The sequence below is a fragment of the Salarias fasciatus genome, chromosome 6 (assembly GCF_902148845.1).
Source record: "Salarias fasciatus chromosome 6, fSalaFa1.1, whole genome shotgun sequence".
Classification (NCBI taxonomy): Eukaryota; Metazoa; Chordata; class Actinopteri; order Blenniiformes; family Blenniidae; genus Salarias; species Salarias fasciatus.
Genome location: NC_043750.1, coordinates 20,933,728 through 20,947,377, shown reverse-complemented (window position 1 = coordinate 20,947,377; position 13,650 = coordinate 20,933,728). Strand labels below are relative to the sequence as shown.

The following is a 13,650-nucleotide window of genomic DNA, read 5'->3' as shown; positions in this document are numbered from 1 at the left end:
GGAAGAGAAGCTTTGATTTGGGAATTTCAAATGTAAAATACAGAAAAGGGCATAACCATACAAAGGAAAGTGCGATGACAAAACTTCTTATAAGAATCATTTAAGAAATCAGCTCCGCTTAGAATCATCCCCTGAAGTATGTAACAACTTTCTGCGCTTTTTTTTATTGATAAGGGCTCTGATTTCAGCTCCTGTCTGTGATCCCTGCGGCTCTGCTCCAGCGTAAGGCGGCGGGTTCTCACCATCAGCAGCAGCAGCCTGTCCTCTGGTGTCACCCTTCTAGATTACATGTACATGTACTTGCACAACCCCTTCTAAATAAACTTTTCCTCAATCAGACTGTTCTGTCCAATTTCAGGCCCATCTTCGAGCTGCCTTCTATCTCCAAAATCTTGGAGAAGATTGTCCACTTGCAAGTACAGCTCTACCTGGAGGTTTTAAAACTCTGCATTGCACAGAGTCAGCATTGCTCAGGACTTCTAACGACATGCTCCTGACCAACGACTCTTGTGATGACATGGTTCTTGCTCTTCTGGACCAAACTGCTGCGTTCAACACATGACATTTTGATATCCCGGTTGGAGCACTTGGTGGGTTTCAGTGGTCATGGTTCAGGTCTCAACCCAGGTTGAGACTCGGCCGCTGGTTTTACTGTCGTAATTTTATTGTTTTTATTGTATTTTGATTGTTTCATCGCTTGCACCTTATGTTTTCAGGTTTTTATGTCTATTTAAGTACAGCAATTTGTTGCAGTAAACATTGATTGTTTTTAAAGTGCTTTAGAAATAAAAGTGAGTTCAGCGAGAAGCTGTATTTTAAGTATAATTCAGCAAGCCACAGTGTTGTCCTTTCTCCATCCATCCATCTTCCACCGCTTATCCGGGACCGGGTCGTGGGGGAAGCAGGGAAGCAGTCTAAGCAGAGATGCCCAGACTTCCCTGTCCCCAGACACTTCCTCCAGCTCTTCCAGAAGGATCCCAAGGCATTTCCACCCCAGCCGAGAGACATAGTCTCTCCAGCGTGTCCTAGGTCTTCCCCACCGGGAGGAGACTTTCCTTTTTTGACATTTTAATCAATCTGCATTTTAAATAATGCAACATGGCCATCCACATCAGACTCACTGGAGTGACATGACAGCATGTCACTGTTTTTACATTGCTCAAGTCACAGCACCATTGTGTTTCTGGAATTATTCTCCATGTCGAATTGTCTCTTCATTTTCTCCGGTGTTTTCATGTGTGGCTTTTGATAAGATTGATACTTGAGAATCATCCATCCGTTTTATGTACCACTTTGTCCTGTTCAGGGCGCTGGAACCAATCCCAGCTAACTGAGGGCAGGATACACCCTGGTCAGGTCACCATGATCTCTTGATCTAGGGACCTCATACACAAAGAGTCCAAATTTAGAGTGACTGGAAGTGGAAAATGACCAACAGAGCTCCGGGCCGGTCATCAGGATGGTCAAAAATGGCGACAGGGTTCAATTCAGTGTGAAACTGCTCCTAGTTTCAGTTCTGGTGAGCCCCACCACAGCAAACACTCACTCTGCATCAGAGTGAGAAGAACCATTGTGGCAGTGCTTCTTAGCCTCTGGAATTGGGTTAGGGTTTAGGGGCTAGGGTTATCTTTTTTTAATCTGTTCAATTCCAACTAGCTATGGGTGAGAGCAGGGTTAATCCTGGATGGGTCGCCAGCCCATGCAGGGCAGACACAAAGATGCAGACAACCACTCTCACTTGCATTCACACCTTGGGGCACCATGACCTGAAATACATGGTGAGTGGAAATAAGAGTACTTGGAGAAAATCCATGCATACGCAGAAAGAACATGCAAACTTTACACAGACAAGCCCCCAAGCTTGGACTCGAACCAGTCTCTGTGCTAACCTACTGCCCCAATGTACAGCCTATTTCTATATATTGAGAGATTTTAAGAAGTTTTGACCAATTGGTGCATTTTAGGCAGCGTCTCATTGGTTCACCACTCCAAACTTCATCCTCCAGTAAATCTATACCCCATCGAGTTTAATGGGAATGTACAGAAAGACTCAACAGCAAAAAGAGAAAAATGGACATCACTGTACATATTTAGGTGTAGCTCACAAACAAAAAAATAACGTCAGTACAGTTGTTTTAGTCTTTGAATTACATTTATTTACATCTCTTCCTGTACTCTGTAATCACAGAATGCCTGAAAAAAAAAAAAAGATTGTTCAATCTTGAGTAAATGTGACTTTTGTCTATTTGTAAAACAGTTTTTACACCTTCAGGTACGTAGAGAGTGCTTCATGAATGCCTCATTGGACAGTTTCTGGAGGAGTATTTGGTGGTTCAGGTCAGGATTTATCGTCTCAACTCGGTATTGATTTGGAAACATCCATCCGGTTTTCTCCTGATCTTCCTTTTTCCTTTTTTTTTTAAAGCTACATAAGCTGATTTCAGTTGAAAAAAAAAAATTTCTGCCAAACTGCTGAGAAGACAAACATGGTGTGATGCAAAGCTCTTATCTGCTTCATGGTGAACTTCAGTCACCGCCTGATGTCACAATTCTCCCTCCCGAATTCCCCGACAGCTCGTCTCTGTCAACGTGTCCAAACGCAACACAGTAAGAATCATTCATGAACAAGATGAACAAAGTCGTTGCATTACACCAATCGTGAGCGCATGCAGCACTACGGGCGAAGGCAGGAGTCAAAGTGGGTGAGAGGGCAGTGTGCTGTGCGCCTCGGCTGTAAAGTCTGCAGAACAGACAGTGATTAAAGCAATCAGCTGCTCTTCACACACCGGCTATCAAGTGAGTGGAAAGACAAGCCTCCAGCGGGTTGTCTGACACTCCAGGTTATCGCTGCTGTTTAGCCCAGACGCTGATTCTAATGGAGTGAAATGTCACTGAATATGAAGTTACTGGCAGATACAGGACAGAGGAGGAATCTTCACATATATAAACGTGTTACAAATGTTTTGTAACAGTTGTTGATTATATGTTATCAATACTTTAGGAAGATCAGTTTGAGTAAAAAAAAGTGGAGTCACCATCACTCATTGGGAAGTACATCAGTTGTTTTTCAGTGGGGTGAATTGCACATTGACCTTCTGACAGTCTGTGGACTTTGATTTGACCTGGGTGTACAGGAGTACACAGTAACGCCTCTCTGTGGATGTCATAAAAAAGTCGGCCAGAAATTATATAAATACACAGCAAAACATGCCTCTTTCTCTTCTGTGGAGTGGAGCCACTGATGGATTTAAACCTGGGCAATTAAACCTTTTCTGAAAAAAGTAAGGATCAAAGGGAAGCTTGACTTACAGACAATGTAAGTGTGTTTTTTTTTTCCTTCTTAATTCTAAATCTGTACTTTTGTTTAGGCAGAGGGGTTAATGTACGCCGTGAAAGGTGTCAGACTTTCACCGGAGAAGAGAAATGATCAGTGCAGGAGATTAACGTCTGTGTGTGTGAGAAGATGCAAAACTGACTTGACACTATATTGTGCATTTTTGTGAATACTGGTCTCCCCAGTAGCAGGAAACATGGTCGGACTAAAACCCTCAGATGTGCCTCCTACCCTGGGGGTGAAGATGGCGAGTGCCGGAGCAGCAGCTTGTTTTGCCGACATGATCACATTTCCTCTGGACACGGCCAAAGTTAGACTGCAGGTACTTTAACATCATGAAGGAGCAAGAAGACCACAGACAGGACTCATTCTCGTACCAAAACAATTTTGTTTTACTACACAGAGTCACAAAAAAGCTCTAGTTTGGCTAGAAAGTGCTTAGTAACACAGATTGATGTTTCTTCTGTTTACTGAGCAGTTAAAATGTCAACTTCGGTCGTCATGAATCAATCGCACACATCAGCCTTGCTGCAACATGTGATGTTAGGAATGTTCTGCTTTCACGGTGTGAAGCTGGTTCAGCCTGGTGTACGAACTGTGACCCCCAGATTCAGGGCGAAAAGACAGCGGTGGATGGGATCCGCTACAGAGGGGTGTTCGGGACGATCAGCACTATGGTCCGAACAGAGGGGCCCCGGTCTCTGTACAACGGGCTGGTCGCCGGGCTGCAGAGACAGCTGTGCTTCGCCTCCATTCGAATCGGCCTCTACGACAATGTCAAGAATTTCTACACCGGCGGCAAAGACAGTGAGTGTGTAAGACTCGATGAAGAACAAATTCTATTGTTTGTTTCTATCAATCAAGAAATTCAATCTAAAAATATTTGACTGAAATACAACGTCACACTCTGCATCTGCCTGTTTTCGTGTGACCCTGCCAGACCCCAATGTGCTGATCCGTATCCTGGCTGGCTGCACGACGGGCGCCATGGCCGTGTCCTTCGCACAACCCACCGACGTGGTCAAGGTTCGATTCCAGGCCCAGATGAACCTGAACAGCGTGTCCCGCCGCTACAGCGGCACCATGCAGGCCTACAGACACATCTTTCTGAACGAGGGCATGCGCGGACTCTGGAAAGGTGTCGTTTGAGTTTTGCGCATCGCGACAGGCAAACGCAGCCTGGAAACCCTTCAGTCAGTAGGAACGCTCTCTTGTGTGTCACCCAGGAACACTACCCAACATCACAAGAAACGCACTGGTCAACTGCACAGAGCTGGTTACATACGACTTGATCAAAGAGGCAATCCTCAGGCACAACCTCTTGTCAGGTAAATTTACACACACACACACACACACACACACACACAAAGTGCCAACCCAAAGGGAGGTGATTGGGCAGACGTCCACACACCCCCTTTCTTCTTCAACTCCCTCACGTCTGATAACAACATGTTGCCACAGCAGCACATGGTGCATTCCGCCTCCAGAGAGCCATAAATACAGTGATAATAATGTTATTGTCCTTTTCTCGGCCACAAAGTTACATAATCTGCAGTAATGTGTTTCCTTCCTGAGAAAAGAAGATAGGTACTATCTTTCATCCGAGCCTTTTCTAAATCCCTCCACAGACAATCTGCCGTGCCACTTTGTGTCGGCGTTCGGGGCCGGCTTTGCCACCACTGTGATCGCTTCGCCCGTAGATGTAGTGAAAACGAGATACATGAACTCACCGCCGGGACAGTATAAGAGCGCCATCAACTGTGCCTGGACAATGTTGACAAAAGAGGGGCCAACGGCTTTCTACAAAGGGTAAACTCTCCCACTCAGCTTTGGAATCCCTGCACCTCATGTTTCATGACATGAAAACTCAGTGATGCCTAATTTCCAAACTGTTTCTCATTTTTCAGATTCGTGCCCTCGTTCTTGAGGTTGGGATCATGGAATGTTGTGATGTTTGTCTCGTTTGAGCAAATCAAGAGGGCCATGATGGTAGCACAAAAGAGGACTGAAGCCACAAACTGAACAAGCCCCGGCGTCCGTTTATGTAAAGCATGTTTGTGTACATATTAAATAGATTTCAACTTGCTGTCATGTATTTAACTCGCCTGCTGTGACAAACATATTTCACATATCAAAACAAAAGCATATTTGGAGAATTCTGGAGTTAGAATTTTTGTGAAATTTGTTGATTATTTGGGATAAACACTGACCATATTTATCAAAGTACAGACTGCGTGTGTGTGTGTGTGTGTGGTTTCTGCATCAAAATCAATCTATATATTGATTGATTATATATTTTGCATCAAAATCAATCTAGATTTTTTTTTAAAATAGAATATTTATTTTACTCAAATGTATCAAAATTTAAATGTAAAAAGCTGTAAGATGTATGAAGCTGATCACACTGACTCCTTAAGTCATAATTGGTTAAAGTACACAAACATTTACCAATCATGATCATAAAATTCTGACTGATCAATTGATAAATTCAATTTACTAAAAACAGCTGTTTATTGCATTGTTTTAAGTAGCAACCATGTTGCTGCTGTAGTTAAAGTAGTACTTTGTCTGAGGGTGGCATCATAAGTCTTTTTTGCTATATTTCAACTTGAAACATGTATTATAACCAATGAAACATTAATTCACCCTTAAGGAAATAACAGTGGTTTCCGTATGAAATTTGAACCGGAATGACAATATAATGAAATTAATGAAATTATTCTTTGCGTGACAATCATTGAACAAAAACGTGAGCTTTCAACACTGCAAGGCATCGCTGCATATTTTCAAGTAAAAACAAAAAAGGTGCAATCACTGAAATAGTTCAAACTGATCTTTTTTTTTGCTTTACAAGCATAAAAAGCAAAAAATAAAGTTTGTTTTTTCAGAACGATGAGTCGCTAAAATGTAAACAATTACTTTTTTTGTCACAAACCTTAAACAAAAATCAAGTTTTACAAACTGGCTTCTGAAATGGCAAACAACACAGTGCAATCAGCATTGCAATTTTTTGCAAATAATATCCACAAAAGCACAGACTGTTAACTTATACAGCAACGGTGCAGTACCTCAATTAATGCCTTGTGATTAAATAGATAATAAAATTATATTAATATCTAAGTGAGGTCTGAACACTTATTAAAATATGATTTTCATTGTGGGACAGAAATTTGAACCAATTCAGTAGAATAACCCATTTATTAACTTAGAGCAACATGTGAGTCATGACATCCATTCTTCAAAAATAAAGCACAGCATAAAAATAATGTAATACAATTATTTGTGTCAGTGATAAAACACACATTAATTTATCAAAACGGGGACGTAAGTGGCATGACACAGCGACGCAGGGTTCAAGGCGCTGCTCCACAGCCTGGGCGGCGAGGGACACGGCAGTACGTCTCCCGCACACGCAACACTTTAGCAGACTGTGTCTGTTACTGGCCGGACGTTTCACTGCTCTACACAGAGTTACAGTTGAGTGGATCGTCTTCTGCCGGCGCCGTTCAGCCAGTCAGAATCAGGACCAGTCAGCAGAACACGGTTATTCACCACTTTTCTGTCCTGAATGCGATTCTGGACACACGCTTTCTGTAAGTGCTTGACAAAAGATGCAGCCATCATTTAACCTGCTGTCGCCTGCAGCTGCTCTCAGTCTGAAATCAATTCCCCGCTGGAATGGTCACGTTTGAGGTATCGGCTATTAGATTTGTGCTCTATTTGCAAAAACTACCGGTAAAGACACTGAATATCACTAACGAATTACACGACGGAATACAGGAGGATTTAGGCGTTTGTGTTTCAGAGAAATGTGAAATGCAGGGCAGCTTGTGTCTGTAAAGTTTTTTTTTTATATTCAGCATTTCCTTCGCTGAATCTTTCCGCTTCGACCAGTTTGAGATCAAATGTCACGCTGACGACGACTTCTGTCAGTTTCCAGAGCTGACAGTCAGTGTGAGAGACACATCAGGGTCCTGCAGATGTGCCTTCACGATATTATGGAACTTCTCTCTGTACTGATTGAAATGCATGATGCTCTCCGGCTCTTCCGCAACCCAGAATTTATCGAATTCATATGCCAGGTAACCTGAGAGAAAAAAAACACAATTCAGATTTCTTTTTTTTCTTTTTTTTTTTTTAACATTTACAGTTGTTGGCCTGAACGACCAGAGATACAGAAAGACAGGATATTAATATTTCTTTGTACTCACAGTATAGCTGATGAAAGTGTTGGAGCTCAGGCCAGCCCTGAACTGTATTGTAGAAATGTGGTTTCAAAGCACCACTCTTCAGGAGGCTGTAGGCCATCTCCGTCAGATTGATCCCAACTATAGCATATGAATACCTAAAACACATAATTGATGATGATGACTAACAATAATTCTAGATGGGTACAATTTGGACCAAACAGCAACAGTAAGTGCAGTAATTCTTGAACATTACCCAAGTTTAGGATGGTTTGCATGTGACAGGACCTGCTGAGCCTCCATCGTGTAATTTTCACTGAAAAAACTGCACACAGAAAAGAAAGACCACATTCAGACAATCTGTGACTGATTACATTTTGGTGCAATTTAATAATTCAGAAACCAAAATCTAATTCTGGTGTTTAAACTCATCGCTGTTTGCAAAAAAAGAGGCCTGCACCCTTTAAAAATGCAAGTTTGGTGTGAACTGCTGGGCAGTTCTTCTGTGTTAACGCTTTCAAAGTTTAACATGACATTATTTTTCTGAATACTCACACAAGATTGATGAGGCCCAGGAGACCCATTCCTCTGAAGTCGGTCTTGGGATCGTCTCCCTGGAATCCGATGTCGCCCCACTGTTTGGTGATCCTGGACTCCAGTTTCACCGCCGGCATCAACAGGTCCCACAGCTGAAGAGAATCAGGGATTTTAGGGTGAAACATCTGTAAACATCACTGCACTGGACACAATATGATTGTGATTACAAATGTGATTTACGCTTTCCAACGTTATGTTCATCAGGGGTTTCCATCAGTGTTTATTAAAAGGGAAACACAATGCACTAAAAAAGACTCACAAAATACAAGGATAAAGAATAAACCACTGTGCTATCAAACAATCCTCAGATCTTCTAATATGTTTGATGGTAGGAACTGTACAGATCTGCATGCAGGGCTCCATACCTTAAAAAGCATGGCCTCATGCTTAGGGTTGTCTGAGCTGAAGGTCACTGTCCTCAAGTCTTCAACAGATGCGTACAAGCTGCCGTATCCTGTGATCTGGAGCAGACAGATGTGGAACCGCTCCTTGAACCTTGAAAAGGACGAAACGAATAATTCATCATGAAATGCAAAGATACATCCAGAATACAGAGCAGTGTGAGACTAATTCAAACTCACTGGGGATCTTTCTCCGGTTTGATGCTCTTCTCTTTCATAACCTGATCCACACTTTGTCCTAAATTATCCTTGCTTGTTTCCAAAGCTCCTCTTAAAACCTGCAAGAGAACAACAACACGAATAAAACAAGGAGGTAGTAATACTGAAAGAAACTATACAGAAAGCCATTGGACAGAAGACTGTCTTAATCTACAACTCCTCCCCCCCAAAAAACAAGCAAAACAACTTGTTTTTCAAAAACAACCTGAAAACAGGTTGACAAAAACAACCTGGCAGGGAGAAAACGATGACCCGGCATTCCTGTTTCTAAACTGAATTGACAGCTGATGGGAAACCGCTGACTGAGCCACATGAATGACATGTAGATACAATTTGTCTAAGCTTGGCAAGGGCAGTAAAAGATAAGGACTGATTAAGGTCAGAGGATATGCTTTTTTTATTGAATTCATACACACAAAGGCCTACAGATAACCAAGAAGGAAGGGTGATTCCATTGATTACATACTGGTAGACCCTAAAAATTATGAAATGACTTATCAGGTGTCCATCTCCTGTGTGCTGCAGTGAAAATATTTTCAAGATTTATATGTAAGCATAAGTATTGATAATTTCATGCTGAGTTCCTTCTGCAGCTTTTTAGTATTAAAGCACTGTGTGACCTCTCCACTTCACTTTAATCGTTTCAAATTATACCAAATGATTCCGATTAGACTTCCCAGCTCATCTGAACACAAAATACTTATCATTCAGTTAAAAGAATAATGAACCATATCGATTTAATTTACCCTGTGACGATATCTTACCTTGCTCTTTGACGACCTCAAAGAGTACTCTATAAAAGAATACAAGCAGCAGATTAATAGCAGCTTATGCACACAGTCAGGTCATAATGAGCTAGGATGACTTCTTTCACCTGCTCTTGTCGTCCTGGCTGCTCCTGGCTGGTATCCAGAGCATATCCTCTGCAGCTCACACGTCCCTGTTACCTGTCTGATGAGCCACTTCTGAATGTATCTCAGGAAGGATGAGTAAAAGTAATGCCAGATGTAGCCCAACATTTTCTGTAAAGCAAGAACAAATGAAGTCAATCTGACAGCCTAATAAATAATTCAATGCAGTCCACAGACGTCTGTTTGGAAGAAGTGTACAGGTTTTATTGAAGTTATTATATTTCATAGATGCATCTGTCAGTATGATTGGATTAGAGCAAATATTTAGTGCAATCACCTGCAGATGACACTTGAAGTTCGGTGGATATTGTGCTCCGTTTATCAAGATTTAAGTACACATTTACAGCCTACTAAGAGGATTTTGTATTTTTTGCATTGATCTATGTGTGGTGGTTGTTTTTACACTTATTTTTTTTTTCATTTTTAATTACTACTACTGAATAGTTTTTCTACATAGGACAGTGTTGGTTGTGGTAGATTCAGTCTGTGAGGATTCCCAACTATAGCTGCGTAATTTGTCTTGTTTTTTTTTATATATGTCTCAGTACTTTCACTTTTAATTTCATGCTTGTTGCATAAAAACACCGAGTAAATCTGTTAAAAATGGCTGATAATGAAATGTTAGGATTGTTATGCCAGCGTAATGATTAATGATTAAATACTTGAATGAACAGCTTAAAATATATCGAATCAATGAGTGGATACTCAGCTAAAGCTACATATTGCGATCCTTTATCAGGAAACTTGTTTTTTGAGGTGGCATACTTTGATTTTCTATTTTACCATCTAGGTTCACACTGCACAGTCTTATTATTCAATTTGAGAAGTGCAAAATCTCAATAAATTTGGGTGATGACATGTTATGCCGGTTGAAAACCACTCAGCTAGACTGTATGAGAGGTGCTATTTTCTACTCTATTCTGTTCCATTGTATTCTATCCATCCCACCTTGTGACTTACAGCTCCAGAGCACAGCTGCTAATGGCACTGTCACAGTGACAATACCCACCGACAGGAGCAGGTCAGGACATGGATAACTATCGGACGCTCGGCTGACTGCGTGTCATCGTTTCAGACACATAAACCACCAACAATAAGAGGGTCGTGTTACTGTGAGCACAGAACCCGCCAACAAACGCTCTTTCAGTTTCAACAATTGACACGTCAAGAGCTAGCTTCAAAGCTAATGCTAACTTCCCATAAACGTGGCTGATCAACAAAATAAAACACAACGAGTTCGGAAACTTAAAAAGCTTATACATAAAGACAAAAAACAATGAGTTTCCGTCAAGTACAAGAGACAATCTACGCTTAATAGCGTGAAACTCCCGTCAGACAATGAACAACAGGTTGTCGTTGTAGTCCTATGTTAGCTTCCTCAATTTTCTTTCAATGGATGAGGTGGCGTGGCGTGGGCGATGTGAGGATTAGTTTTCACAACGAGTGAGTAGCTGCGGTTGATCTTACCCCACTTTTGTAGGAGAAATGTTGTCAGACCGGGAAAAAGGGCAATAAACTTATATCCACTTGGAGCGACCCAGCCGTGTGCTGCTGACTGAGGCTAACAGCGTTTCTCATGACAACACTTACGATGCATTCACGGTCATATGGGACAAGCACACATCTACGAAAAAAAAAAAAAGATTTTTATCGAATTCACATGAACAATCTCGTGTTATTTAATATATTTTTAAGTATTTTATCAAATTTGTATCATTATTATTATTTCAAATGTAGTCTTATGGCTCTCTATAAGGGATTGCAATCCTAATATTAGAAATAACCTGACTTGATTGAACACAACACTTCGTCTTTTGCGCGGTTCTGCAGCGCCATCCATTGTTACCTCAGTGCACTGCAGCCTGCACCATCTGCACAAAATGCATCATCAGCAAATTGTTTTTAGGAGTTGAACAGCAAATTAACATCAATACAGAATTAATATATTGTGCAAATCTATACATTTACAGAAAACTGTTGTCTGTAGGTGAAGCTGTGTTTAGAACACACTTCACAGGAAAGGAGCAACGAGCAATCCAAAAGCAGAACTTGTCATAATGACATACTGATGCAACGAATGAAATTTAAAGAGCAGGTTTAAATATTTAACATATATAACTTCAGATACAAAAAGGTTGGAATGGTGTGTAATTTATAAATAAGAAGAAGACTTTTTTTTCTGGGGGGGGGGGGGGGGGGGGGGGGGGTGTCTCAGCATACAGTTCAAAAGCCTGTGGCCAACAACACAATGGGACAACTCTAATACCAGTATCCTTTCTCATCAATTCCCTCACTTCCCATTTCAAGTTAATTGCCTGATGCTACAAATCAGTAAATGTGGTCATATCTCAACGTGTTTCATTACATTTAATAAACAAGAATTAAGATCTTTTATAAAAAATAGTTCAGTTTCTTGTTTTATTTAAAGCTGGAGCTGTATAAGCATTTTTCATTCAAAATGAAATACTGTAAAAAAATATCTGAATAATTTTAGTTTAGAAACCAACTAACACTATGCACCATAATGCACCATAACTATGCACCATGGACAGCGCCTTGGACTTATTAAAACAGTGGCCAACTGATACTATGCACCAATGTGTCAGTTGGTCAATGTATCATGTAAAATTAAAGGCGCTATCCATAGTGGTGAAATAGCCAATCCACCATTGTGGTGCATGGTATCAGTTGGCCACTGTTTTAATAAGTCCAAGGCGCTGTCCATGGTGCTGAAATATTCAATCACCATTATGGTGCATAGTGTCAGTTGGTCACTGTATAGCGTCGTTTCCACAGTTTCGGTACGGTTCAGGTCTGGTCAGTTTGGATCGGATATGCGCGCGTTTCCATTGCCAGTGGTGACGTCATAAGGGTGACAAGCCGTGACCAACGAGGGACTTGAACACCCCTGTCTGCTGATTGGTCCGTGACAAGTGCCACTCTAGCTAGCCGCGATGCAGCCAGCTATCTGTGACGATCTGTTCCACAGGTGAAACCGGCAACAACTCAACAAACCCTTCCGAAAAGTCTACTGAACACTGGTATTCACGGGAGGAGCAGCGGCTGCTTTCCATCACTGCAGAGGAGGTTCAAAGGAACCGAACGGCGCCATTAGAAATGGAAAAAAAAATGAAAAAAAAAAAAACAAAAAACACCGCAAATGGGGGAAAAAAAGGGGAAAAAAACACCAAGTCTTCTTGGAGCAGCTGCTCTCTATCGGCTCCAGACCCCGGTCAGCACCGCGCAAAATGCAAGAAACTGAGGAGAGATTGCAGAAAAATAAAGGATCACAACAGCTGCAGTGGGATCCTGAGGAAGAACCGGCGGTGGTTTGACGTCATGGACTAAATTTCTGATCATAGACCTGCGAGTGAAGGCAGAGGAGGCTGTGTGGACGGAGAGGCCGCCCGGCTGAGGTGGAGCTGTTGGTAAGTTTTAAAACTCTTATCTGTACAACCACCAGTGTTACCATGCAGTAATCCACCACTGAAATCTGAGGTTTTTGTCTTAAATATGTATCCACGCAGCGCGCTAGTTAGCTTTGCACCCACCTGGACATCATATCCCATGTAGCATTGTCGTGTTGCATGACGTGTGGTTTGTGTAACGTTTCTGCAGGAGGACAGAAGTCACTCCTGGACCAGGAGTCCTCCTCCTCTGGTCCCGGGGTGGAGAAGGGAGATGTAGTATCGTCAGGATGGAGCATCCACTCCACCTCCACCTCCAACCGAGGTGGAGGTGTCCTGTGTTATGAAGCACACAGCCGTTCTGAGGTAAGGCAGCAGCTTTGTTCATGCTGTAGATAATGCAGGAAACCATTCAGCATCTATACTGGTATTCTATCAAGTAGAATTCTATCAAGTATAGATACGTTCACCACTGCTGCTCCAGCTGGATACAGGGCCCAGTGTGCAGTACAATTGATGCAGAGCACTGACATAAATATATGCTGCTGTTTCAGCAGCTCCAGTTTGCTCTGGTGAACTGTGGATGTTTACGCT

General features: G+C 41.9%; 2 protein-coding genes across 3 annotated transcripts; one reads left to right on the top strand and one right to left on the bottom strand.

The window, feature by feature from the left end:
• The first annotated feature begins 3,530 nt into the window (after positions 1-3,530).
• ucp1 (uncoupling protein 1) lies at positions 3,531-5,463 on the top strand. Of its 2 annotated transcripts, none has more exons than XM_030094099.1 (6): positions 3,531-3,656; positions 3,943-4,141; positions 4,275-4,472; positions 4,561-4,662; positions 4,963-5,143; positions 5,242-5,463. In XM_030094099.1, exons 1-6 carry the CDS (start codon positions 3,531-3,533, stop codon positions 5,354-5,356), a joined length of 921 nt encoding a protein of 306 aa, XP_029949959.1. In that variant the 3' UTR covers positions 5,357-5,463. The 2 variants fall into 2 exon arrangements, with proteins under 2 accessions (XP_029949959.1, XP_029949960.1); XM_030094100.1 differs by having other exon boundaries at positions 3,943-4,147.
• Positions 5,464-7,053: 1,590 nt separating this feature from the next.
• elmod2 (ELMO/CED-12 domain containing 2) lies at positions 7,054-11,234 on the bottom strand. The gene is made up of 9 exons (XM_030093994.1): positions 11,117-11,234; positions 9,613-9,760; positions 9,503-9,531; positions 8,700-8,797; positions 8,484-8,613; positions 8,077-8,210; positions 7,778-7,846; positions 7,546-7,679; positions 7,054-7,421 (listed from the first exon to the last, which is right to left on the bottom strand). The coding sequence occupies exons 2-9, from the start codon at positions 9,755-9,757 to the stop codon at positions 7,264-7,266; spliced, it is 897 nt and encodes a 298-aa protein (XP_029949854.1). The 5' UTR covers positions 9,758-9,760; positions 11,117-11,234; the 3' UTR covers positions 7,054-7,263.
• Positions 11,235-13,650: the final 2,416 nt, after the last annotated feature.

Bases quoted from the DNA above. Each gene is read 5' to 3' on its own strand.
- ucp1 (XM_030094100.1), top strand. From the start codon at position 3,531: ATGGTCGGACTAAAACCCTCAGATGTGCCTCCTACCCTGGGGGTGAAG. The intron at 3,657-3,942 runs GTACTTTAACAT...TGTGACCCCCAG, and splicing joins CGGCCAAAGTTAGACTGCAG to ATTCAGGGCGAAAAGACAGC. The intron at 5,144-5,241 runs GTAAACTCTCCC...CTCATTTTTCAG, and splicing joins CCAACGGCTTTCTACAAAGG to ATTCGTGCCCTCGTTCTTGA.
- elmod2 (XM_030093994.1), bottom strand. From the start codon at position 9,757: ATGTTGGGCTACATCTGGCATTACTTTTACTCATCCTTCCTGAGATAC. The intron at 8,211-8,483 runs GTATGGAGCCCT...GATTCTCTTCAG, and splicing joins ATGAGGCCATGCTTTTTAAG to CTGTGGGACCTGTTGATGCC. The intron at 7,422-7,545 runs GTGAGTACAAAG...TTTTTCTCTCAG, and splicing joins ACACTTTCATCAGCTATACT to GTTACCTGGCATATGAATTC.